Source organism: Curcuma longa, unplaced genomic scaffold, assembly GCF_044706935.1.
Source record: "Curcuma longa cultivar G26 ecotype Majalengka, Jawa Barat unplaced genomic scaffold, ITB_CL_G26_1.1 utg8573_np1212_1322966_RagTag, whole genome shotgun sequence".
In the NCBI taxonomy this organism is placed as follows: domain Eukaryota; kingdom Viridiplantae; phylum Streptophyta; class Magnoliopsida; order Zingiberales; family Zingiberaceae; genus Curcuma; species Curcuma longa.
This window is the reverse complement of record NW_027435604.1, coordinates 804789-832156: the sequence shown is the minus strand read 5'-3', so window position 1 is coordinate 832156 and position 27368 is coordinate 804789. Positions and strand designations below refer to the sequence as shown.

Here is a 27368-nt window from a genome sequence, read left to right as displayed (position 1 = left end):
GAATCCGACATTTGGGGATAGAAATACTTCGTCTTCTCTCTCTCTCGGGCTATGCGACTGTAGCCTTCTGGATTAACTCGTGTTTATCTTGTTATTAGGTTCTCGGTGGAGTGATCATGGTAACTTCGTTCATTTTTAGGGTTTTGATGTAAGACACCAAAAAACCTTGTTGTTTTGGACTGGGCGATGTTTGCAGTGAGAAACTGGTGTGTTGATTATACTTTGCAGACTGGTTTTTGGCTATGCTTATCCAGTTTACAAGTGTTACAAGACCATAGAATTGGATAAGCAAGAGATTAGGCAGTTGTGTTTCTGGTGCCAATATTGGTCAGTTAAGCAAAATTCATCTATATGTGTTCATAAACAAACATGATGAATTATTTGTTCCCATTTTAGGATTCTAGTTGCATTGTTGACAGCATTGAGGGTATTTGCTGATATATTCTTCTCATGGTGAGCAAGGAATTTGGCTCTTTTTACGATAGTTGCAATATCTATACCTCTTGTCAATTTCCTTTTCTTCCTGTAGGTTACCATTCTATTATGGAGCAAAGCTCGGAGCCTTCCTGTATTTGTGGCATCCCTAGACAAAAGTATGATACTCCTCTCTGCAACTTAACTAATTCTAAGTTACTCAAAAATTTTCTAGTTTCTTAGATTAATCTAAGAGCTTTTGTATTGTCGGCATTTGTTTGTGGTTCATTTTGTGAAATTTATTTTTTAAACAAAATTTCATTTGACTAGCTTAATAATGAATAATGATTGAAGTTATGTAAAGGGGGTACATCTTAGTTGGATGTATCCAATAACTGAAAGCAATAAGCTTGTTTATATTTTCCTAGCCACACTTAGCTTTTTCTTCATGTCTACCATACAACTTGGTCTAACTAATATTACAAATTTAAATCATTTTAAGGAGCAGCATTTGTATAAGAAACATACCTGGGGCCTTTTATAGCGGAGCATGAGTCTGAGATTGATCGGTCGTTGTTCGAGTTTAGAGCAAGGGTCGCAGATAGGGGATTGATAGCTTAGCAGATGGCTGCTAGCTACTTGCAGACCAGTGTTTCTGAGATGATGAAATATGTTATTTCATTGATGCCAGCAAAAAAGATGACTTCTATAGAGGTATGGTTGCTATAGAAGTCTTTTTTGCTGGCATCAATGAAATAGCATATTTCATCATCTCAGAAACACTGGTCTGCAAGTAGCTAGCAGCCATCTGCTAAGCTATCAATCCCCTATCTGCGACCCTTGCTCTAAACTCGAACAACGACCGATCAATCTCAGACTCATGCTCCGCTATAAAAGGCCTCAGGTATGTTTCTTATACAAATGCTGCTCCCTAAAATGATTTAAATTTGTAATATTAGTTAGACCAAGTTGTATGGTAGACATGAAGAAAAAGCTAAGTGTGGCTAGGAAAATATAAACAAGCTTATTGCTTTCAGTTACATTGGATACATCCAACTAAGATGTACCCCCTTTACATAACTTCAATCATTATTCATTATTAAGCTAGTCAAATGAAATTTTGTTTAAAAAATAAATTTCATAAAATAAACCACAAACAAATGCCGATAATACAAAAGCTCTTAGATTAATCTAAGAAACTAGGAAATTTTTGAGTAACTTAGAATTAGTTAAGTTGCAGAGAGGAGTATCATACTTTTGTCTGGGGATGCCACAAATACAGGAAGGCTCCGAGCTTTGCTCCATAATAGAATGGTAACCTACAGGAAGAAAAGGAAATGACAAGAGGTATAGATATTGCAACTATCGTAAAAAGAGCCAAATTCCTTGCTCACCATGAGAAGAATATATCAGCAAATACCTTCAATGCTGTCAACAATGCAACTAAAATCCTAAAATGGGAACAAATAATTCATCATGTTTGTTTATGAACACATATAGATGAATTTTGCTTGACTGACCAATATTGGCACCAGAAACACAACTGCCCAATCTCTTGCTTATCCAATTCTATGGTCTTGTAACACTTGTAAACTGGATAAGCATAGCCAAAAACCAGTCTGTAAAGTATAATCAACACACCAGTTTCTCACTGCAAACATCGCCCAGTCCAAAACAACAAGGTTTTTTGGTGTCTTACATCAAAACCCTAAAAATGAACGAAGTTACCATGATCACTCCACCGAGAACCTAATAACAAGATAAACACGAGTTAATCCAGAAGGCTACAGTCGCATAGCCCGAGAGAGAAGACGAAGCATTTCTATCCCCAAATGTCGGATTCTCAAAACTAAATCATTAGAGACAAAAAAGTTGTCCATTTACGTACTGGAACTTCTCATTCAGAACAGATGTCAAATGCTTCGTCGTGAATCCGCACAAAAAGTTCAAGAAGAAAGCAAAGGAGAGGGAAAAGAAAATGTAACCTTGAATCCGGCGACGAGGGAGGAAGATGCCGAGGGAAGACCGGGAAGCGGATTGGGAGCGAATGAGTTGACATTTATCAACCAAGAATGAGGAGACCGCAACAGGTATCAGCGTTGAATCTAGAGATGACCTCATCTACCTTCGAATTCGTCCCTCTCTCTCTATCGATCGCTTTCTCGCCGTCGCCTTCGCTCCGGTAAAGGTCGTCACTTTCTCGCCGTCATCTTCTCTCTGTAGCACCTCTCGAGCCTTGGTCCTAATGTCAATAAAATCTTGATCAAATTTCTCATAGAAAGACTCCAAGGCCTGCAATACAGGTGAGGGATTGAGATGCCTTGATATCGCTTCAACAGAATTTTTGTCACATTTGCATTAAACAAACTTAAAGTCTAGTAATTTTCAAAACTGTAACAGTAAGAGGTGAACCTTTGAGTACTTGGAATATGAAAAAATAAGCCAATTCACCGATGGAAAATGCTTCCTCTGGGCAAGTTTCTTATCTAGACCCCAAAAGACCTGGATAGAATAAAGAGCAGGGGACAAATGGTACTTGGAAGAATAAAAGGCACTCAATGTCAGCGGAGAATGTGAAAAATACTTTCATACCTGAACAATACCAAGGGTAGCAGACGTAACTGGATCAGAGAAGTCACCTCCTGGAGGGGAAACAGCACCAACAATTGTGACACTTCCAGTTCGGTCTGGCCCACCCAGACATTTCACTTTACCAGCACGTTCATAGAAGGAAGCTAAACGCGCAGCAAGATAGGCAGGATAACCACTGTCAGCTGGCATTTCAGCCTGAGAAAGAAGAGATTAGACAATTAAATAGGAAATGTATTACAAGTAGAAATCAATTTCGGAACAGTGGTTTTCACAAGAGAGAGCACATTGGCATTTGGATTCAATCTCCTCTGTTTTAAAACAACAAACATCTGTTCCTATGCATCATTTGTCTTCACCAATTTTCTGTATTTGTTAATCATAACACAGAAGAAATTTGCAAGAAAAGTCGTTGTGATCTAAAAGTTTTACTTTAGTTTGAAGATGGAGGGGTAATAAGTACAAATTCCAGAACAATTTCCTATTAATAATTGTTAAGGCTAAGATTGGGTAAATTTCCATTGTAAAGTGTCCTTTAAGATCCAATTACTTGGATGGAAGATACAATGGAGAGGAAAGGTGTCAAATTAATGTCAACAAATGATGAAGCTCCCTATGTAATTTTGTTATCGTTTTCTTCCTTTCCCTCATATCTTCTATCCAAGTAATGAGAACATTTAAGGTAATTAAAAAAGCAAAATAATTTAAGTACAAGGAAATAAAGAAAATTTACCAGTCGTCCTGAAATCTCACGCAAAGCTTCTGCCCAACGGGAAGTAGAATCAGCCATCATACTAACATTGTAGCCCATATCTCGGAAATATTCTGCTATTGTGATGCCTGAGGAATTCCAGGTTGGAACCATACATTACCTTATAATAGTTGACAAAACTTGCACATAGAAGACAAAATGCATGGTGCAAAATTATAGATTCCATTTTGATTTTTCTTCAATATAAGAGATAGTAAGAACATTTTTTTTAATATTATTTTTCATCATTGAGTTCCTAATCTAGACACGGTGACATGTTTGTTGGAAGGTTTGCCTGTGTAATCTAGAACTAGTAATCTACCACAATTGACTTCCAAACAGTTATTGACATCTTCAATTTCATTTCTTTTACTATAAGCCCAGCAAATACTAGAATCAAATTCTTAATAGTTATATTAACAATATAACAGCATATATTTCTAGATTCTAATCTCTTTCCATGTGATCCATTTAGTAGAAATTTTAGACTGTTCAAAGACATTTGACAATGTTGATTACTTATTACATGACTGAAACAGATATGAATGACGTGCTAAACAAATTCAGTCCTTGAGATGAGGAAGAGACACATTGGAGGGCATCTTAGTCTTAGTCAAATTGAATTTTGAATATCTTATACCACCTGTATATATGGAGGCTTCCCGAGCAGCCACGGGCATGTTGGAAGTGTTTGCTACAAGTGTTGTCCTCTTCATCACAGACTCTTCACGACCATCTGGTAACGTCATTGTCAGTTGTGGGAAATCCATAAGCACCTGGAGATTGTTGTATGTGGAGTCAGGTAAATATTATGAATCATCAAGTATAATACAAGGACATTGGTAACAAACCTCAGCCATTTCATTCCCTCTCTCTCCACATCCAACATAAACCACAGTGTCAGAATTAGAATACTGCAGAAGTTGATATATATGAGATCAAAATTACATACGAGAAACAAATTACTGTTTCAAACATAATTACCTTTGAGAGTGCCTGACTGATGACTGTTTTTCCGCAACCAAAGGCACCAGGTATAGCACAGGTGCCTCCGAGAACAGAAGGAAAGAGAGCATCTAGTACACGCTGGGAGAAAAACACAACTTAGCGTGTTAGGTACAGAAAGATAGAAGAATCTTTTCTGGTAACAACATACTAAATAAAAGCATAACATAATCTGTAGAGGAAGCAATAAGTTCTTCATGGGTTGAAATGTTACTTGTCCAGTTAATAGAGGTGTATCGGCGGCAAGCTTTGCTGAAACTGGCCTTGGAGTACGTACAGGCCAAGTCTGCAAAACAAAAAGGTGAGAAAAAAAATTTTGCTTTCAGAAAAACACAGATTGGAACAAAATTAAAGTTATTAACCTGAAGCATAGTGAATTTCTTGTTAACCCCCTGAAACTCCAGCTCCAGAACTATATCCTGCAAGTACAGTGGTAATTAGAAGAAAGAATTCAACAGAAGCAGCAACATAAGTTGATTGATAAATGAACAGGCATATATAGACAAATTCATGGTCACTAACATTCAGGTTGTAATGACCAGCTGGGGCAATATAATTTATTTTTCCCATCGAACCAGGAGGAAGAGCAACATAATGCTTCATTAGTGTATTCTCAAAGACAGTCTGCATGTTGCATAGTACATTAGGAGACTGAGAATCTAAAAAAAGCACAAATAGCTAGTCAATTTGTCCAAATTGCAGGTACTTACAGCATATAAGTCTCCTCCAGTCAGATGATCTCCAACACCTGAAAGAAGAGCAATACCAGATCAAACTAAAAACAACCAAGCTACTTGAAATAAGATGATAAACAAAGCAACTTTTGACATGGGTCGATTATTAGTTTCCGTCTAACTACCTAATTTCCCAGGCTCAAATTCCCACAACGTATCTTTGTCCAAGGCAGGGACAGAAACACCTCGAGGGATATAGACATCACCAGATTTTATAGCAATAGTCTTTAGGGGCCTCTGTAATTACGAAGGAACATAAAAGTTAACATTAGGGAAAAGTACACAAACATGATAATGACAGAGCTATATGAATTAATATGGCTGATAATCTGAATCTTTTCATATGTAAGAACAGAAAATCACCACAAATTTGAAACCTCTAAGAAAAGAGAGGCAACTATTGAATGATGCTTATGAAATTTAATTGAACAACTGGGAAATATAATTGGCGATCAGACAACACTTGTCATATCCAACCACAGTTAGATAATGGATAAAATGCATCTTTAAGTGTACAAACAAATCATTGCGAGCAACAGTACTGAAAGTTTTATCCATTGAAGAACCTGAATTCCATCAAAAATGTTTCCCAAGATTCCAGGTCCTAACTCGACTGAGAGAGGCTGCAAGATAGCAATAACCCAGAGGTAAACTCAAAGAATATTTGTATGCATTCTTAATAGTTAAAAAAAAATTAAATCAGACTGATCACCTTTCTAGTTCGCAAAACAGGGTCATTGACCATCAAACCAGCAGTTTCTTCATAAACTGAAATTCAATATCAATAAGTGAGAGAGATAACATCTACTATATCCGATGAAACAGAATATTATATGAAAGAGGCAATAAGGAATAGAAAGTTGAATAAAAACCAAAGAAATTACCCTGGATAGTAGCTGAATCACCCTCCAAATGAATAATCTCCCCAATAAGATTATCATGCCCAACACGAACAAGTTCATACATGGCAGCACCACCCATGCCGTCAGCCACAACAACTGGCCCAGAAACCTGAAATTTTACATATGTGAGGAGACAAAAATAATTTATCCCTAGTTCTCTACGATATCACTCGTTTCAGAAGAAAACCAAAAATATAAATCCATCTAAGACCTCTTTTGAAATATAGATGAACATATAACTAACAGCAAACAAGTTGATAAGCAAATTTGAGATATCCAGGTGAAGATATTAATTTCAGTTTAAAAAAATAATCAAGTAGGCAACCCCAGTTACAATTAGTCTTGGAAATAGGCTAGCTTGGAAGATGGGCCAAGATTCCTAGTTTGGATGAAACATGAACTTAGGTTTGGTATACTACTCAAATGAATATTTGGAGTTTCAACAAGACTGGACTTGGAGATTATGCTATGGAAGTATCATTCACCTACATCCAGTCAACCAAAACTTGCAAACAATTTTTAAAATAATAAAAAACGTTGATGATTCAATTAGAAGTAGAAAAGTATCAGATTGAAGTATCAACTCCACTTACACATCGAGTAAAACTTGAGTATTTATTGTGGTTGACAAAAGTGTTATCCATATTGGCAAACCATAGGAAAGATTTTACCACCATAGAGCTGATAAAAAATTTACTAGAGATTTGTGAGAGGTAAATAGCTATACAAACATTGCTTATGTTATAATTATAGTTGCTGAAGTGGTTTGTTTCGGTTATCAATCTAAAGGTTTTGGTTCTGGGTTGGAAGGTCATTGTTTCACTTTTCTTTTCTCGTAATAATACAATGCATATTGATCATAATTCTTCACTTTGAATCTTGGAAGATTTGTTTGGATTCTAGGTTTCGTCAGTAGAGCCTATTTGTTATGGCAAATTTGAGAAAAAGGTGACATTTTTGAACTGAGAGTTGAGAGGATTACAGAATATCTTGTGCAAAAGGGAAGTTCGAGAAAAACCCTAACTTGGTTTTGGACGAGCCTTTGAACATCGGAAGGGGACAGAGGGGCGGAGTCGAGCTGGTAGAGGCCGAGTGCAGAGCCGACGAACCGGAAAAGGATCCACCCGTAGGCAATCTTGTTGAGCCAGAGAGGAGGCCCTTCTCCGCCATGTAGAGCTCCGCCGCCTTCTCCCCCATCGCCATCGCCTCCCAGTCCTTCTCGGGCGGTGGCTGTTTCCGTGCGGCACTCTGATGCTCCTGCTGACACACTCGCGACGGGGGTCGGTACTTGATGTTGAGCGCGGGCGGAGCGGCGGAGGAGGGGGCCGCCGACTTGTCGCCGGTTGCTTAGGGAAGGAGAAGGCGAGGGCATGGGGAAAGGCGGATTCTTGCGAGGCAGAAGGCGTTCGGGGATAGGGATGAGTGACAATTTTGGGGCTCCGCTGCCATTTTGGGGCTCGGTGAAGCACAATATCTTCTCCAATCTTTCGTGGGTACTTTGACAATTTTGCCATCGCCGATCAAACGTAATTGCAATAAGCTATTAATGTCTGACTCAACAGAAGAAACAAATAATTAAATCATTTTTTAAAAATAGTATTTAACGCAAGAAATAATTCAACTTTGTCTTGTTTTCAAAATACCCTGTGAAATATAAATTTACATGATTTAAAAATAATTCTAATCAAATCGGATCGGGTGGTATTATCGGATCTTCTCCGCCAGCCCTGTTTCACAGCTAGGGCTCTGTTATCCCTGCCCCACCATTTGCTCAAGAATCTATCCTCACTGCTTTATTAGTGGGTCCCACCTGATATAGGCCAATAACAAGACGGGTACAACGCTACTCCGCCTTCCGTCCGTAAACGGGGAGTGTTGTGGGTCTATGGCACGTCCGGTGTTCTAGGTCTTCTCTCTCTTTTCTCAAGCTCGATCTGTCTCAGTTCGCATCGCCATCTCCAGATCTGATTCCTCTCTCGATTTACACTTCATCGAAACCGCCGTGATGGCTTACGGCGATCGCCTGACCACGTTCGAGGACTCCGAGAAGGAGAGCGAGTATGGATACGTCCGAAAGGTGATCGATTTGTGCCATCGCTCGAGTTCACTTCCTTAAAAAATTTGTGTGATTTTACCGAGTCTTGTCTCTGCAACTTTGTGGGGTTTCTTTTGCTTTTGGCTTTTGGTTTTCTCCCTTTTCTTTTGATTCTTAGATTTTTTTAGTCGATTTACCATGCCGTAGTACATAGGATTTGATGGACTAAGAGCTGGATAGTAGTCTTTGCCATGAATCTTAATGCACGAATTGATCTTTTTCCTAGTTGGAGCTTTTGCGATAGGATACGGTCTGGTACGGACAGGGAGTCAGATAGTAGTCCTTGTTAAGAATCTAAATGCACAGATTGATCCTTTTCCTAATAGTTGGAGCTTTTGTGATAGGATATGGTCTGGATAGAAGAGGGATCAGATAGTAGTCCTTGTTAAGAATTTATGCACAGATTAATCCTTCTCCCAGTAGTTGGAGAGTTCGTGAATCATGATAAGCTTTCAACCAATAAAGTTTGGCACAATACGAGACTACAATGCCCTGTTTTCGAATCTTACTTGTTTTAGTAATAGATACTTGTCAATTTACATGTTAGGTTTGAGCCAAAAAATTGCTTTAGTCTAGTGTGCCCATCCACATGTGAAGAGGAAATGGCTAATCCAATAACAAATTCACACTCAGATTAGGAAATAGTTCACAAATAAGTTTCCTTAGCTGGCTTCATAGAAGCAGAAGTGGAGGTAGGATAAGCCTCAGGATAGTTAGAACAGAATTGCAAACATGGTTCAGTTTTTATATAGAGTTAGGACATCATTGAGGACAATATGACGTGAGCAGACAATTAGGAATGCTGAGCCGCCCATAACAAGGAAGTAAAAAAATCCTAATAGTGTGAGTTTTCAGGATAAATGATCTACCCATATTTGTGTCCTAATTGAAATGTGACTATTGTTACACTGAAATATGAAACCTAATTTAAGATGTTATAGAAAGGTTTAGAGATGAACATCCTCGCTTTACGTTAGAGCATATTGTTGTCAAAAAATCATCAGATATTGATGCATATTGTTCGGGTTGGATAAGTATCTGCATTGGATGATCCAATCTTTCTTGAAAAAATCAGGCTTCTCATAATAAAGTTTGAAAATGGTAAATTCAATGAAATTAGCTAGAAACCAATTGGATTTTACTAGACATTGGATGTAGCTAACTAAACGGTATCAGTTGTCAAATTATGTGGATTTTGGAAATCTAGACTGACTGAGCAGACTTCTCGCTGATCCTAGCTTTAATCCTGGCAAACTCATGTAGGAGAGAGAGAGAGACAACTTCTGGCTGATCCATTGCTGGTTAAAAGTGGTCAGTCTTGTTACAACTCAAGGTTGACCATGAAATTGATGATCACTAATTCAACTTTACTGCCACTTGTGACCCTTGCTAGTATCAAAATCTCACCCATGTCTTTCTTTCTATTTCTCACCATTTGACCAGGAGTATTTATTGTTGATTGATCAATACCTAATAGTCTCAAGCCTAAAACTCTCCTTTAAATAAACCTGATATTTACATGTATCCCTGCAACTTTGAGTATCAAACAATAATACAATTTCATTGAAATAATATGTTAATATTCCAGTAGCATTTAGTAATCTATACTAATAAATATGTTTATATCATTGATTATACTATTTATTATTTTTGTATTAATAAATATGATTTTTTTATTTATTAATAATTTACTGTCTATAAACAGTGTTAAGAATCTGATTGGATCAAGTGTTGATCTAATTTTGGTAATTCTATTATGTACCATTCATCATGTATTATGTTATTAAGTATTGCTTTATGTTATCTTTCTCTATAAGCGTGAAATAGAATATCAGTTCAGGTGTAGTGATCACATGTATATAATGCCATGGTCAAACCAATGGTTGGTTCTATTTGATTTTGCATCTGAATTTGTCTGTGTTGCTGCAATTACATTTGTTTTGGCAAATATGTTGTTCAAGGTCGAGATGAAACTGAAATCTCTAGTAAATTTTTTATCAGCTCTATGGTGGTAAAATCTTTCCTATGGTTTGTCAATATGGATAACACTTTTGTCAACCACAATAAATACTCAAGTTTTACTCGATGTGTAAGTGGAGTTGATACTTCAATCTGATACTTTTCTACTTCTAATTGAATCATCAACGTTTTTTATTCTTTTAAAAATTGTTTGCAAGTTTTGGTTGACTGGATGTAGGTGAATGATACTTCCATAGCATAATCTCCAAGTCCAGTCTTGTTGAAACTCCAAATATCATTTGAGTAGTATACCAAACCTAAGTTCATGTTTCATCCAAACTAGGAATCTTGGCCCATCTTCCAAGCTAGCCTATTTCCAAGACTAATTGTAACTGGGGTTGCCTACTTGATTATTTTTTTTAACTGAAATTAATTTCTTCACCTGGATATCTCAAATTTGCTTATCAACTTGTTTGCTGTTAGTTATATGTTCATCTATATTTCAAAGGAGGTCTTAGATGGATTTATATTTTTGGTTTTCTTCTGAAACGAGTGATATCGTAGAGAACTAGGGATAAATTATTTTTGTCTCCTCACATATGTAAAATTTCAGGTTTCTGGGCCAGTTGTTGTGGCTGACGGCATGGGTGGTGCTGCCATGTATGAACTTGTTCGTGTTGGGCATGATAATCTTATTGGGGAGATTATTCGTTTGGAGGGTGATTCAGCTACTATCCAGGGTAATTTCTTTGGTTTTTATTCAACTTTCTATTCCTTATTGCCTCTTTCATATAATATTCTGTTTCATCGGATATAGTAGATGTTATCTCTCTCACTTATTGATATTGAATTTCAGTTTATGAAGAAACTGCTGGTTTGATGGTCAATGACCCTGTTTTGCGAACTAGAAAGGTGATCAGTCTGATTTATTTTTTTTTTAACTATTAAGAATGCATACAAATATTCTTTGAGTTTACCTCTGGGTTATTGCTATCTTGCAGCCTCTCTCAGTCGAGTTAGGACCTGGAATCTTGGGAAACATTTTTGATGGAATTCAGGTTCTTCAATGGATAAAACTTTCAGTACTGTTGCTCGCAATGATTTGTCTGTACACTTAAAGATGCATTTTATCCATTATCTAACTGTGGTTGGATATGACAAGTGTTGTCTGATTGCCAATTATATTTCCCAGTTGTTCAATTAAATTTCATAAGCATCATTCAATAGTTGCCTCTCTTTTCTTAGAGGTTTCAAATTTGTGGTGATTTTCTGTTCTTACATATGAAAAGATTCAGGTTATCAGCCATATTAATTCATATAGCTCTGTCATTATCATGTTTGTGTACTTTTCCCTAATGTTATACTTTTATGTTCCTTCGTAATTACAGAGGCCCCTAAAGACTATTGCTATAAAATCTGGTGATGTCTATATCCCTCGAGGTGTTTCTGTCCCTGCCTTGGACAAAGATACGTTGTGGGAATTTGAGCCTGGGAAATTAGGTAGTTAGACGGAAACTAATAATCGACCCATGTCAAAAGTTGCTTTGTTTATCATCTTATTTCAAGTAGCTTGGTTGTTTTTAGTTTGATCTGGTATTGCTCTTCTTTCAGGTGTTGGAGATCATCTGACTGGAGGAGACTTATATGCTGTAAGTACCTGCAATTTGGACAAATTGACTAGCTATTTGTGCTTTTTTTTAGATTCTCAGTCTCCTAATGTACTATGTAACATGCAGACTGTCTTTGAGAATACACTAATGAAGCATTATGTTGCTCTTCCTCCTGGTTCGATGGGAAAAATAAATTATATTGCCCCAGCTGGTCATTACAACCTGAATGTTAGTGACCATGAATTTGTCTATATATGCCTGTTCATTTATCAATCAACTTATGTTGCTGCTTCTGTTGAATTCTTTCTTCTAATTACCACTGTACTTGCAGGATATAGTTCTGGAGCTGGAGTTTCAGGGGGTTAACAAGAAATTCACTATGCTTCAGGTTAATAACTTTAATTTTGTTCCAATCTGTGTTTTTCTGAAAGCAAATTTTTTTTTCTCACCTTTTTGTTTTGCAGACTTGGCCTGTACGTACTCCAAGGCCAGTTTCAGCAAAGCTTGCCGCCGATACACCTCTATTAACTGGACAAGTAACATTTCAACCCATGAAGAACTTATTGCTTCCTCTACGGATTATGTTATGCTTTTATTTAGTATGTTGTTACCAGAAAAGATTCTTCTATCTTTCTCGTACCTAACACGCTAAGTTGTGTTTTTCTCCCAGCGTGTACTAGATGCTCTCTTTCCTTCTGTTCTTGGAGGCACCTGTGCTATACCTGGTGCCTTTGGTTGCGGAAAAACAGTCATCAGTCAGGCACTCTCAAAGGTAATTATGTTTGAAACAGTAATTTGTTTCTCGTATGTAATTTTGATCTCATATATATCAACTTCTGCAGTATTCTAATTCTGACACTGTGGTTTATGTTGGATGTGGAGAGAGAGGGAATGAAATGGCTGAGGTTTGTTACCGATGTCCTTGTATTATACTTGATGATTCATAATATTTACCTGACTCCACATACAACAATCTCCAGGTGCTTATGGATTTCCCACAACTGACAATGACGTTACCAGATGGTCGTGAAGAGTCTGTGATGAAGAGGACAACACTTGTAGCAAACACTTCCAACATGCCTGTGGCTGCTCGGGAAGCCTCCATATATACAGGTAGTATAAGATATTCAAAATTCAATTTGACTAAGACTAAGATGCCCTTCAATGTGTCTCTTCCTCATCTCAAGGACTGAATTTGTTTAGCACGTCATTCATATCTGTTTCAGTCATGTAATAAGTAATCAACATTGTCAAATGTCTTTGAACAGTCTAAAATTTCTACTAAATGGATCACATGGAAAGAGATTAGAATCTAGAAATATATACTGTTATATTGTTAATATAACTATTAAGAATTTGATTCTAGTATTTGTTGGGCTTATAGTAAAAGAAATGAAATTGAAGATGTCAATAACTGTTTGAAGTCAATTGTGGTAGATTACTAGTTCTAGATTACACAGGCAAACCTTCCAACAAACATGTCACCGTGTCTAGATTAGGAACTCAATGATGAAAAATAATATTAAAAAAAAATGTTCTTACTATCTCTTATATTGAAGAAAAATCAAAATGGAATCTATAATTTTGCACCATGCATTTTGTCTTCTATGTGCAAGTTTTGTCAACTATTATAAGGTAATGTATGGTACCAACCTGGAATTCCTCAGGCATCACAATAGCAGAATATTTCCGAGATATGGGCTACAATGTTAGTATGATGGCTGATTCTACTTCCCGTTGGGCAGAAGCTTTGCGTGAGATTTCAGGACGACTGGTAAATTTTCTTTATTTCCTTGTACTTAAATTTTTTTTTTTTTTAATTACCTTAAATATTCTCATTACTTGGATAGAAGATATGAGGGAAAGGAAGAAAAGGATCACAAAATTACATAGGGAGCTTCATCATTTGTTGACATTAATTTGACACCTTTCCTCTCCATTGTATCTTCCATCCAAGTAATTGGATCTTAAAGGACACTTTACAATGGAAATTTACCCAATCTTAGCCTTAACAATTATTAATAGGAAATTATTCTGGAATTTGTACTTATTACCCCTCCATCTTCACACTAAAGTAAAACTTTTGGATCACAACGACTTTTCTTGCAAATTTCTTCTGTGTTATGATTAACAAATACAGAAAACTGGTTAAGACAAATGATGCATAGCAACAGATGTTTGTTGTTTTAAAACAGAGGAGATTGAATCCAAATGCCAATGTGCTCTCTCTTGTGAAAACCACTGTTCCGAAATTGATTTCTACTTGTAATACATTTCCTATTTAATTGACTAATCTCTTCTTTCTCAGGCTGAAATGCCAGCTGACAGCGGTTATCCTGCCTATCTTGCTGCGCGTTTAGCTTCCTTCTATGAACGTGCTGGTAAAGTGAAATGTCTGGGTGGGCCAGACCGAACTGGAAGTGTCACAATTGTTGGTGCTGTTTCCCCTCCAGGAGGTGACTTCTCCGATCCAGTTACGTCTGCTACCCTTGGTATTGTTCAGGTATGAAAGTATTTTTCACATTCTCCGCTGACATTGAGTACCTTTTATTCTTCCAAGTACCATTGGTCCCATGCTCTTTATTCTATCCAGGTCTTTTGGGGTCTAGATAAGAAACTTGCCCAGAGGAAGCATTTTCCATCGGTGAATTGGCTTATTTCATATTCCAAGTACTCAAAGGTTCACCTCTTACTGTTACAGTTTTGAAAATTACTAGACTTTAAGTTTGTTTAATGCAAATGTGACAAAAATTCTGTTGAAGCGATATCAAGGCATCTCAATCCCTCACCTGTATTGCAGGCCTTGGAGTCTTTCTATGAGAAATTTGATCAAGATTTTATTGACATTAGGACCAAGGCTCGAGAGGTGCTACAGAGAGAAGATGATCTTAACGAAATTGTGCAGGTAATTCTTTTCAGCATATATCAATGACACAAATGATGTATTTGTGGAATTTGATTACATGCCTGACATTTTTAGAGCCTCGATTGATTTGTGGAGTGGCGGCTTTTCTTTTAGTAATCTGTGTGAAATAATACCTTGTGCCACAAATAGACCAGCATATGGAAAATTTTATTTTGATTCTTGCCTCTGCTGCTGCAGCTAGTTGGTAAAGATGCATTAGCAGAAACTGACAAGATTACGTTAGAGACTGCAAAGCTTCTGCGTGAAGATTATCTCGCCCAGAATGCATTTACGCCGTAAGTTGTATTTGACATAATCAGTTGTTGACACAGCTTTACCTCAAAATTGTTTTCTCCTCCTCAAGCTAACCAATTGCCAACTTCTGCAATAGATATGACAAATTCTGCCCCTTCTACAAATCAGTTTGGATGATGCGTAACATTATCCATTTTAATACTCTGGCAAATCAGGTAGTTCCTACCCCATTTTACTATTTTTGGTAATTCATGGCATACCGATTTCGTTATGGCTTGTAGTATCTTTCTGGCTCTGGTTTAATGCTCAATCGTGACCTTAACATTACATACAAATTCAGTTAAAAAATGAGGTCCAAACTAGCCAAATTACTTCCTAATTATATTAGTACCCTTTATTTATCAATTGTGATGATCATGTTTTCTAGAAATAGATAGTTCGGTTAAGTTAACGATGTCACTAACCCACTTAGATGAGAGAACTAACCAACTATTAGTTCAAAATATTTAAGCTGAATATAATAGAAGCGCATTCATCTTAACTTATAAAAGTTTTTTTAAGTCCATAATTTACATGTGAGGCTAAATTGAGGTGTCACAATCTATTCTAACTTAAAACAACTCTATCAAATCATAATCCAAAATCCACCCTAATTTACGATGTGAAGTCTAATAATGGTTACATCATCGCATAGGCAGACCTTTTTTGATGCCTCAGCATACTTAGAACTAGATCGGCACCGATGCCAATTATCACGACTTGCTTGTCAAACCCTACCACTTGCCTAGATTTCATAATCTCAGTTAATAGTAATCAAAAATTTAAAATTTATTAGCATTCAAATTACCATTTGAGACTAAATTAAGTTGTCACTTGATATTCCTTTTAAGAAGTTGTGTTATGATCATCCGTTTGCCATTTTCCCCCAATTTCTTTCACTGGCATTACAAGAGTTTCAACGGCAGTTCACGTTTTAAACCTTGATTCTAGTGTAATCTAGATTCCCTGAAGTTTTATTTTTCATTAAATTTTCAGGCGGTGGAGAGAGGAGCAGGTTCTGATGGCCAAAAAATCACTTACACCGTCATCAAGCATCGGTTGGGCGACCTTTTCTATCGACTAGTGTAAGTAGTAGTGAACTTAATCGCTCACACAAGTTTTCAGATCTTACCAATCGAAGGCTCAACTATGTTTTTGCCTTAGGTCACAAAAATTTGAAGATCCTGCCGAAGGTGAGGAAGCTCTTGTTGCAAAATTCAAGAAATTGTACGATGATCTTGGCATTGGATTCCGCAACCTCGAAGATGAAATGCGATGACCATCTCCCATGCAGTCAAGGAGAGGTGAAAATAACTCCAACACTGTTGGACGATGCTATATTTTCGGAAGACTACTCCTGTTCATCTTTTCAGAATTTTCGCATGTTCTTAAGCATGCTATTTCTGTCAATACCTGCAAAATTGTGTTAATTCACAAGGGATGAAACCCTAATTTCTTGAGGCACTGTAATAAATCAAACACCATGATATCGTTCTTTTTGCCATAAATAGTTTGTTTCAGTGTATTGGAGTCTTAATTTTATGCAATAAAGGATGTAATAATAAACTTGTGTATTGCTTCAGGTAATGAATTTTTATTTATTTGATAATTATTATTAGGTTTTCTCAATGAGCTGGGTCAATCATTGATGGCTAATTAATCCTGTATTTGATTAGAATATTATTCTTTTTTAATTACTATATTATTAGTTACTGAAAAAAATAGGTGATTTAGAGTCAATTTAAATTAATTAAAATAATTTACACATACCAAAGAACTATAATTTATGAATTTTTCATAGATTAACATTGAAAAAACCTTTAATATTATGAAGGATTATAAGTTGTTTTTGAGAATAATAAAATAAAAATTCAAGGAATATTCTATTAAAAGGCACAAATATTGAATTAATTTATAGCAGCCAATTACTATGTTATTGTATTATAATTTTAAAATCATTTAAAATCTCAATTAAATGGACTCTAAAGAATTATTTAAGTTCGTTAATAAATTTCAATTAATTATTTAAGTTAAGAGTGCCTGTACTTACCGATGAAACGGGGGACATCACCAAATTTAAAATATCAAAAATTTCTATATACCACAAAACTTTAATATACCAAAAAGTTTGATATAATATGTATCAAAATTTTCGATATTGATATCAATATGAGATTTATTATTTTTTAATATTTTAATATATATCAAAATATAAAATAATTTTTTTATAAATTATTTTTTTCTATTCGAGAATGTTATTGGTGTTGATTTTCAAAATCCAATATTATATTGATGTTGATTTTGGAAATCCAATACCAATACAATTGTGTAAATATTTTTTTAATAATTTTAGTATATCAAAAATATGAAAATTACAAATAATTTTCATATTAACGGTATGAAATTTAAATTTATTAAAAATTTGATATATCAAAATTTTGATACCATATGGATATATATTTTTTAAATATCAAAAAAATTTTATATGATATATGATATGATATAAAATTTTGATACGTACGGTATACATCCCCTTGATGACTAATTAATTCAGTATTTAATTAGAATATTACTCTTTTTTAATGACTATATTATTAGTTACTAAAAAAATTAGATGATTTAGAGTCCATTTAAATTAATTAAAAGTAATTTACAACGTATCAAAGAATTAAAAAATATAAATAATATTACGAAGGATTATGCAAATTGTTTTTGAGAATAATAAAAAAATATTATAAATAATAAATATATTTGGGTTTGCAGCCATTTACTATAACATTATATATCAATATATTAAATTTTTATATATCATAATTTTAAACTTTACAAATTCTATATGAAGGATACAATGGCTAACGGGTTACAGTAGAATAATTAACGCAGTAAACTTATGTAATAAGAGTTCGATTCGCATGTAGATATCTGTGATATTTGAATCACTCATGTTGCTAGTTCGTTTCTTGAGATCCATCTTCATTTCTCGGATTTCTCCGATGGATTGGCACATGAAGTTGATTTGGCTAGTATGATTGATTTTTAGAAAGTCCGTGTGAATGTGGGATAACACTTTGAACTTTATAAAATTATCTTGATGATTGATAAAAAATTTATATGAAATTAAATTGTTCATCTCTAAAATTAATTTATTCGAAGAGTTATATACTTATTTAAAAAATAGCATATATAATAATTTCAAATAATAATAATATATTATGAGATATTATAAATTTAAAATCGATAATATATTTGTTAAAACTAATACCTGATAAAAATTCTAGAAATCAAGAAATTATTAAACAATTATAATAATATTTCCAAAATAAGAAAATAACATTAAAAAATAAATAAGATGCGCAAAAAGTGTGATTATCCTCGACCTATAATTAATTACCTCTTCTAATCGCCTCATTTTCGTGTGACCTCTCGGCGCCTTCTTCCTCGCGACTCTGGTGGCCTTCGTTGGATCTGCGCTTGTCTCGATTACCTTGCTGTTTGCGGAACTAGTTTAGCTGCGATCGCTTCACGGTCTTCCGCGGTAATTCTTCGTGTCTTTGATGAAAGGTTTGCGCAATGGATTTTTCTTTGGTGTTTTCATTTGATTCCGTTAGGTTTTATTTGATTTCGATTTGTTTACGATCAGCGGATTGTATTTGGAGGTCGGGGGCAAGGAATGAGGGGATCCGGCGAAGGCTAAAGTTTTTCGCCTTAGGGTCTTATGTGCGATTAAAGTTTTTGAGCCGGAAATCCGCCGGTAGATGTGACTTCATCGAGGTTCTCTCATTGACTGCCGGTTTAATTAACTTTTTATAGGAATTTATTGGAAACAGTTCCGGTGAGGTCGTGAAACCGAAAGAATCGAGGTGGAAAAAGTATATGCACTGACTGTTTATTACTTCCATTTAATAACCTACACTTTTCGTTCATCATTGAGTTCAAGTTTAGCTGTGTTCTTCCTTAAGGTGCACTATAAGCAATAGAATGATTGATAGCTTTATAAAAATGGATTTGGAAGTATAGAAAAAGGACCATTTTATCTCTTTTCTTAAGTTTTAATCTTTGGCCTAGGATGGCATCCTTTATCTTATTCAATTGTCTGTGGAACCACTTTTTGCTTCTTTCCTGCAGCAAATATTTAAGATTCAGTTATTTGACATGCAAAGGGTGCTTGCATTTTGCTTGCAGATAAATCGTGAGAAGGTGATAACTTAAAGCTCTTCAGTAGAGTATGGCTTTTTGTTGATTCTTCCAGATGCAAATGTTATTGATGCTCTGGTTAACAAAGGAATAATTATAGTCAGACTGTTCTAATGAGAAGAAGATGAAAGTGTCATGGCAGCTAGGCAATGGGAGGCATCTTATGCCAGTGACACGCACAAGACCCACTGCAAGGCTACCTAAATGGATAATCATCTTATTTTGTTTGTTTTTTGTCTACTTGATCAGTGCATATGTCCACCCTCCTAGATGGTACTCTGAGGATTGGATGCCTCCTATAGCACGGGAACTCACTGACGATGAGCTTGTCTCACAGATTGTCTTTAGGAATATACTCTCTATGCCATTACGTCAACCAAAGAATCCCAAGATTGCTTTCATGTTCTTGACGCCTGGTCCATTGCCTTTAGAAAGACTTTGGGAGAAATTTTTTCAGGTATATCTCTAATTTTAATCTGTCTTTTCCTGGACCGGTCATGTGCTATAGTTTTCCCATTTTGCAAGACAAGACATAGATGATGTGTCTTTTTTACCTCACCATTTTTTGTTGAAGTGATTAAATGAAATCTACGTGGGTGTTATTTAATTAAATTTTTTTTCCAATGGTCTTTACTTTATTCATATGAATGAAATAATGGCTCATCTGAAAAAAATGAAAATGAAAGATTGTCAATAGCCATCTTTTTTTTTAGTGATATGTTGTCAACAATGCATCTACATTGTGGAGAAGACATTTTTGATGTATCAGATGCCGAGATTCTCTTTGGCTTCCAGAAACAATGAATCATACATTTCTTGTAAATACCAAATCTGTGGAGGATATGGGGTAAATGCCATTTTTTAAAACTGAAATTAGACCCATTGAAAATTTGCATATTATCCTCTAGGTCTTACTTTAGACATATGATCAATTGTTAAAGCAGTTATTTGTTATGTAAGTCAAAGAGTTGTTAATTTGATCAACGGTTTCCATGACTCAAATCCCTGCTGTCTCTCCTAGAAATGGGAATCAGTATTTTGTAGATAGTGTCCCACATATATATGCTTACTACAACACTTCCAAGTTCCAACCTGAATTAAGATAGTAAAATGCTAATACGTTAAGTGGGCAAGCTTTATTACAAAATATGGTAATTTATCATGTATTGGATGAAATTATCCCTTTGTGATTCACTCTTATTCCACTAATTTACCTTGTGTATTGTCTCTCTGCACTTGCATTAATTTGTTTGTACATTTTGTTGGCATGCTTTTTTCCATCTCTGCATTCCATTGACAATTTTTTCCTTTCTGAACCATTTAGTATCCAACCACCTGATGACTTCTTACAAGTTGTACTTGTGATGCTATTTGGCTCTTTGTTGCTCAAAAGCCAGGCCCTAATTTGTAAGGACTCACAGGAGCTGAGCTTAGTAGAACCATGCTTGAGTATATTCAAGCTTGTTATCAGAAAAAAGGAGCTTGAGTTTAACTCAAATTTTTATCTTTGAGAATGTTTAACTAAAATCTCATCGCTCTCCACTAGAGACAAAGTTGTGAAAAATTAGCTAAAATGTTATTCATAAATGGAATTATCTTTTTTATAGTGTGCTTCACATTATAGATAATTTAGATCCTTGGAATTTTCAGAATATCAAGGAATACATGCAAGTAGTATTACAGATATAAGAATTTTATACATCTATCGACACAAACACTATATATGTTATTTGTTTCACATCCATATTTTTTTCCCATTTGCATAAACAAGCTAAGTAGTTAATAAATAAGCGATAATGACCTTGTAAACTAGTCAAAGCTATTTGCAAGCTTTGTTGATGAATGTTAACAAACTGTGCGCGCAAGTTTGAAATATCTTAAAGTTTGTATTTCATTCTTAATAGTAAATGGAACATAAACAAGCTCTTACTACCGAATATGAAGCTAGCATATGCATGCTTGGTTCCTTTACATCGCTTCACATTCTTATGCTAGACAATCTAAGATGACATATAACTGTTTAAAATTGGCAGCAGGAAAATTTTTTTTTGATTACTTATGGCTAAATCTTCTCCACAGGGCCACCAAGGGAGATTTTCCATATATGTTCATTCATCACAAGAGAAATCTGCACGTGCAAGTCCATTCTTTTCTGGCAAAGATATTCGGAGTGCAAAGGTTTCTTAGCTTGATGCTTTTCATGCACATGAGTTACAGTCAAATACAGAATAAAGATATAAATCCAAATAATCTTGATAACTTGTCTGATGCTTGTAATCTAAGTAGGTGACATGCCAATGTTTAATACACATCCCTTCAAGTAAGATGATCATCATAATGCCTGAAATGATGTTTACTATCCTGATAAAACCTTTATCTAGAAGATAAGCATGAGCATAGAGAAGCTACATCAAAAGGGCTACCTGTTATTTATGTGCAAATGTTAATAGCTGCAATTATACTATACAAATTCCATGTGCGGAACTTCACTGATACCATTGACAAAAGCATGATTTTGAAAAAGTCACTGCTTGGGTTCCATATGCAGCTGCAACTGATACTTTGAAGATCTTTTAAAGGCCATATATTGCTGCACATGGCATATGCAATCTACATTTTCAGTTTTGCTTTTATTAATGAAACTTATTTGGTGTTTGGATCCAATTTAGGTTGAACCCAATTTTCTTAAAACCTTAAGCTACCTACCTATCTTGTAGCTTGTATATCTTAAGTGTGAAATTTAAACACTTGTTTTGCAAGTGAAAGTCTTTGGATACTGATTACATCTGTACTTTTTATATATGATCAATATTACATTGTTGATTAATATTTGTTATTAAGTTTCGTGTGTTTTCAAGTATATGTTCAAATTTTTTTCTAGGTCCAAGTATGAATTGGACATGTAGATAAGTAAAAGATGCTGTATTGCATGAATGTTAGTCATTTTTATCAATATAAATACTTTTATTATCTTTAATATTGACTGTGTATGCACTTCATATATCTTCATATCCCACACATCGCTATACAATGAATCTATGCATACCAATTTTATATGCGTTTTGAAATCTTATATGAAAGTCGTAGAACTTTTGTGGAAGAAGATGTATCTAAACCATAATTTTGGTGCATTTTCTATGACGAAACTTGGGTTATAATTGTAGCTATTAGCTCATATGCTGAAAGTCTGTAAATCCATTTGTTCAGCCTCATAAGTGAATCAACTTGCCTTGGACTGCCAACTGGAACTTTGAAGGATGTAGCCTACTTTTTGAGTCAATCCCTAAACTTGATCTTTTGTGATCAGGAAAGTTCCTTTTTGTTATTTACCTAACGGAAACTCTTAAAATTAAGATTTCCACCTTTGATATCAAAGGATAACCTTGTTTCTATTCATTAATACAATTAGAAACTTTGATCTGTCAACTGCTAAAAAAAGTCTGCTTTTATTATCGATACAATTTCTCTTCACATTTTAGCTAATTTTTACCCTCAGTTAATATTTTAAATGAGTATATGTGCGTGCATTCAGGTTTTATGGGGTAAAATATCTATGGTTGAGGCAGAAAAAAGGCTCCTGGCATATGCACTTCAAGACCCTGATAATCAACATTTTGTTTTGCTTTCTGACAGGTGGTTGAATTTTGTGATTCTGAAGTAATTCACAGTCCTATTCAACTAGTGTTAAGTGCATACTGACATCCTTTTTGGCAGTTGCATTCCGTTACATAACTTTGATTATGTGTACAAGTATCTGATGGGAACAAATGTCAGCTTCATTGACAAGTACGGTTTCTATCTGCAGATGCAAAAGGATTTACTGAGATTTTCTCCATTTAACTATTTTAGTACCATTTATCATGTAACAAGTTGAGACTGCCAAATTTTGCAGACTATTCAAAACCAACATATAAATTATATTCATAAATACTGGCTTACCATGATGTTATGACCTTCTCTGATTTTGACACACTGATTCACTGTACTTCCAGTAAATTGTTTGATATTGTTATAGCTTTTGGGATCCTGGCCAACATGGTAGTGGTAGATATAGTGAGCAAATGATGCCTGAGATTGAGCAGCAGGACTTCAGAAAGGGTTCACAAGTAAGCTTACTTTTCGTTCACAAGTTGCAACAAATGAAGGTGAATTATGTCTTAATAAGAAGGCAAGGAGAGCATGTGGACTATTGTAGTCCAATGCTAATTTTGCACCTGGTCTTTTCCTAGTAATCATATGTATTAAATCTGAAAATTTACATATATATTTACGTGTGTGTATTTATTACATTTACAAAATTATTTCTGTTATGACTTGCTGAGTCTTACCCATATTGCAGTGGTTCTCAATGAAGCGTCAACACGCATTAATAATCATGGCAGACAACCTTTATTTCACAAAGTTCAGAATTTATTGCAAGGTTTAAGTTGCCTACCTCTCTCTTTCTTCTTTTTATATGGGGTTAATGCCCTTAATGGTGGAATAATAGGCAGAAATCATGAAATGGGGTATTGTGTAGTTGTTACTTGTTAGGTGAAGCTCTGGTAAACTAGATTAGTAATTTTATTTGATGGATCAAGATGTGATTTAAGTTTTTATTTTATGCTGTGGTTAAATCAATACTTTTGCCATTTGTTTCAAGTTCTATCACTCCAAAGATCATGAGAATCTTTCAACCACACTTCAAACAATGAAACACAACTGTTGGGTCTCCTTTGCTGTTACCAATAAATCTCAACTTTTTCTTCACTCTAAATTTGACAAAAACCATTTCGATGTAGTCTATCTGTTATGAGAACCTTTACAAACATTCTGTTTGCTTGCTTGTATAGATGGGTAATTTGATTGTTCTTTTAGGTAAAATAAGTTATGTTTGGACTTTGGACTGCTCCTCCATGTGGCGACTTCACGAGTTTCTTTTCAGTTATTATTTGTGACTTATGAAATTAATAGCAAGTATATGCTTCTAAAGTTTATATTTTTGTTCAATTTTGATAATTCTAGTCTTAGGTTCTTGACTACCTGGTTCTGTCATTTAACCAGCTGCTTTGGAAGTATGTTATATGCATATCCATTTCAATGTATGAATGAGGTGATACGATGAAGAAAGGTAGTAACAATAGTCACACTGTTACATCTTTCAAACTTGCAGCCAGGTTTTGAAGGACACAATTGCTACTCTTATGAACACTACATGCCAACTCTGTTCATGGTGAGCATTCATCAACATTTGTATTGCAAGTATCCATCTATCTGGCAATTTGGCTTTCGCTTGTATATCTTTATCTTTATCTTTATCAAATAGTGACATTTGGACATTGACAGAAAAATTTAGAGATAACAATGTCAAACACGTGGATCGGCACCCGTGCCATGACAGAGATTGGTACCCAGTCTAACATTGGTTTCTATTATGCAGATGTTTGATCCCACTGGCATCGCAAATTGGTCAGTGACACACGTGGATTGGTCTGAAGGAAAGTGGCATCCGAAATCCTACCTGGCCAAGGAGGTGACATTTGGGCTTCTTAAGAAGCTAAGGGTATGCGCTCTTTCTTTCTACTCTTAGAATATTATGCACCATCTTTCATGGAATTTCGGTGTTAACATATGTTTCTGATGTTGCTTGCGTCGGCAGTCCATTGATGAGACTTTCCATGTCACAAGTGATGAGAAGGTATTATACATTATTTATTTAAATGTCAAACTCTTGCTTGTATTTCATACTTCAGTCTGTGCTCTGCCTCCATTTCGATCACAAAATGATACAGAAACTATGCTTCTTGTTTGCGACAAAGTCTTATCATTTTCATTTTATGTTCTCAGGTTCCACATTAAGAAACAATATAATCCCTTTGGTATGTTTACAAGACAATGATCAATCTAAAACACATTTCATCATTTCTAGAAATATGAAGTCTAAGCTGACAATTAGTTGATTATCTCATCTGCTTCAGGAAGAAATTTTCTTGAGGTTCATATAATGTATAGCCTATGGATCTAACTTTTCTTGACCTTTTCCTAATCTGGGGTAATCATGTCGACCAATCTACAAGTCAATTCATTCAAGCCTATTGAAACATGTTAATATTATGCATGTTAACTTCAGAACCTACATTTCTTAGTCATTTGCTATATGTCATTTGTCATATTATAATTTTGATGGATTTTTTGTTTTTCCATTTTATTTCAGGCAAGTAGTCCTAAAAGGCTCAATATAAATCAAAGCAAAATGCAGATTATGAAGCACCATTTCATTATTCTTCCAAAACATGAAAACTAACAACAATATAAACTCCATTTCTTTTTGCAGAAAGTCGAGACGAGGAAACCTTGTTTATGGAACGGAAAGAGAAGACCATGTTACTTGTTTGCTCGAAGATTTTTGCCAGAAGCCCTGGACAAGTTGATGCACTTATTCCCCAATTACACAACCATTTGAGTTCACACAATTAGCAGGCTTTCAATGTGATGCCTAAATGCTGAGGATCCATTAAGTAGGGTTTAGAAGTAATTATTCTATGTTACACCCTTAGTGTGATTTTTGGTTGGAAAATAAATTTATTAATGTAATTCTTTGGGGTAAATTATAAATACACTCCTTGTGCTTTCATTGATACACTCTTATTTTTTATTCTCAAATAAAATTATACTTTAGTCCATCAAATGACATCCAATTTTCCTTACTAAGCTACAAAATGGAAAAACAGATATAAAAAACTTTCATATATATTCTTTCGGGTGCCTCATTCTGGTGTATATATATATATATATATATATATATAATTATAAATGAGTTTAACACACACAAAAGTTTATGGATATATCAAAAAATAAAATAAAATGCAGTTTATATTTATATTTTAAATATTTTTTTATAATCTTAGTATTCGGGTTTAATTGTAGATTCAAATCTGCAGGGTCGACTTAGGACTTAGACTTATGCTTAGGATCCCTATTTTATTGGGCCCAAAGAGCCCTAATATTTTAGTCATTCATTTTTTTAAATGTTCATTCTAATTAATCTAAATAAATGTTAGTATTTGTTTATTATTTTATCTATGTAGGTAATAATATCAAATTTTAAAATATCATCAAATTAAAAATACAAGACATGAATAGATTGTATTATTTTTTAAAATTTAAATATTTTTATTTTGATAAAATATTAGGGACTATATTTTTTTTCTATTATTTGAGTATACATATATCTTTTAGAAAATATGATTCTTATTATGCAACATGTATTAAAAAAATATAAAAAATTATTCAATCTCAAAATGTGTAATTAAAATAAATAAATAATTTGATGAGAATGAAATTAAGACTTTCAATTGAATTTTTTTAAATATTAATTAGTGATGATTTATATTTCTTTTCAGAATTAAATATTTAAAAATAATAATAAATCCAGAATTAAAGGGCGGAAGATATTAAATCTTTCTTAAAAAATTAAAAATTTTCCTCAATGTACTTGTCTATAACTTCAAAAAAAAACAGTTTTAAAATTAAAAATAATAAAATCTTATTTTCACACAACAATATCTTATAAAAAATTAAATAATTTAATAATTTTATCAATTAAAAAATTATTTTCAAAATTTGAATATAAAATTTTAATTAATAACTTTCCATCTCAAAAATAAAAAAACTAAATTTTATATAAAAATTATTTTTTTAGAACTAATATTTATAGTTTAAAAATATTAAAATTTTAAATACTTTTTCTACCTAGCCTCAAAACTGATTGAAACGCCACAACACCTTATGGGGGCAATAGAAGTCTTGTCTTATTCTTAATTGATAAGAAAATTAAACTTAATATACTAAATTAATTATATTACAAATTTGATCCCTAAACAAACGGTTATAAAGGGCATTGCAAGATCCTTTCAGAATCTCGTCTTGTATTAGAT

General features: G+C 34.4%; 3 protein-coding genes and 1 pseudogene across 4 annotated transcripts; 2 read left to right on the top strand and 2 right to left on the bottom strand.

Annotated features, from left to right (window-relative positions):
• Positions 1–1120: 1120 nt before the first annotated feature.
• On the bottom strand, positions 1121–2535 carry LOC141821012 (HVA22-like protein i; annotated as a pseudogene).
• LOC141820875 (V-type proton ATPase catalytic subunit A-like) lies at positions 2406–7885 on the bottom strand. 2 transcript variants are annotated; one of them, XM_074708235.1, is made up of 16 exons: positions 7420–7885; positions 6378–6504; positions 6206–6261; positions 6060–6116; positions 5619–5730; positions 5470–5507; positions 5282–5383; positions 5122–5178; positions 4974–5045; positions 4739–4840; positions 4606–4668; positions 4398–4530; positions 3737–3843; positions 3007–3201; positions 2827–2916; positions 2406–2706 (listed from the first exon to the last, which is right to left on the bottom strand). In XM_074708235.1, exons 1-16 carry the CDS (start codon positions 7765–7767, stop codon positions 2536–2538), a joined length of 1830 nt encoding a protein of 609 aa, XP_074564336.1. In that variant the 5' UTR covers positions 7768–7885; the 3' UTR covers positions 2406–2535. The 2 variants fall into 2 exon arrangements, with proteins under 2 accessions (XP_074564336.1, XP_074564337.1); XM_074708236.1 differs by having other exon boundaries at positions 2536–2656.
• Positions 7886–8267: 382 nt separating this feature from the next.
• LOC141820874 (V-type proton ATPase catalytic subunit A-like) lies at positions 8268–16868 on the top strand. The gene is made up of 20 exons (XM_074708234.1): positions 8268–8472; positions 11063–11189; positions 11306–11361; positions 11451–11507; positions 11838–11949; positions 12061–12098; positions 12186–12287; positions 12391–12447; positions 12524–12595; positions 12730–12831; positions 12902–12964; positions 13040–13172; positions 13727–13833; positions 14368–14562; positions 14653–14739; positions 14860–14964; positions 15163–15260; positions 15356–15434; positions 16255–16343; positions 16423–16868. Exons 1-20 carry the CDS (start codon positions 8401–8403, stop codon positions 16535–16537), a joined length of 1866 nt encoding a protein of 621 aa, XP_074564335.1. The 5' UTR covers positions 8268–8400; the 3' UTR covers positions 16538–16868.
• A 1818-nt stretch (positions 16869–18686) lies between these two features.
• On the top strand, positions 18687–26069 carry LOC141820841 (glycosyltransferase BC10-like). The gene is made up of 11 exons (XM_074708195.1): positions 18687–18793; positions 19441–19909; positions 21532–21630; positions 22985–23085; positions 23167–23238; positions 23468–23558; positions 23792–23872; positions 24605–24664; positions 24872–24994; positions 25091–25129; positions 25766–26069. The coding sequence occupies exons 2-11, from the start codon at positions 19577–19579 to the stop codon at positions 25892–25894; spliced, it is 1128 nt and encodes a 375-aa protein (XP_074564296.1). The 5' UTR covers positions 18687–18793; positions 19441–19576; the 3' UTR covers positions 25895–26069.
• The last annotated feature ends 1299 nt before the right edge of the window (positions 26070–27368 follow it).

Bases quoted from the DNA above. Each gene is read 5' to 3' on its own strand.
- LOC141820875 (XM_074708235.1), bottom strand. From the start codon at position 7,767: ATGCCCTCGCCTTCTCCTTCCCTAAGCAACCGGCGACAAGTCGGCGGC. The intron at 5,179-5,281 runs GTTAGTGACCAT...CTGTACTTGCAG, and splicing joins CTGGTCATTACAACCTGAAT to GATATAGTTCTGGAGCTGGA. The intron at 4,841-4,973 runs GTAACATTTCAA...TTTTTCTCCCAG, and splicing joins CACCTCTATTAACTGGACAA to CGTGTACTAGATGCTCTCTT.
- LOC141820874 (XM_074708234.1), top strand. From the start codon at position 8,401: ATGGCTTACGGCGATCGCCTGACCACGTTCGAGGACTCCGAGAAGGAG. The intron at 12,288-12,390 runs GTTAGTGACCAT...CTGTACTTGCAG, and splicing joins CTGGTCATTACAACCTGAAT to GATATAGTTCTGGAGCTGGA. The intron at 12,832-12,901 runs GTAATTATGTTT...CAACTTCTGCAG, and splicing joins TCAGTCAGGCACTCTCAAAG to TATTCTAATTCTGACACTGT.
- LOC141820841 (XM_074708195.1), top strand. From the start codon at position 19,577: ATGAAAGTGTCATGGCAGCTAGGCAATGGGAGGCATCTTATGCCAGTG. The intron at 23,086-23,166 runs GTGGTTGAATTT...CCTTTTTGGCAG, and splicing joins TTTGTTTTGCTTTCTGACAG to TTGCATTCCGTTACATAACT. The intron at 23,559-23,791 runs GTAAGCTTACTT...CCCATATTGCAG, and splicing joins ACTTCAGAAAGGGTTCACAA to TGGTTCTCAATGAAGCGTCA.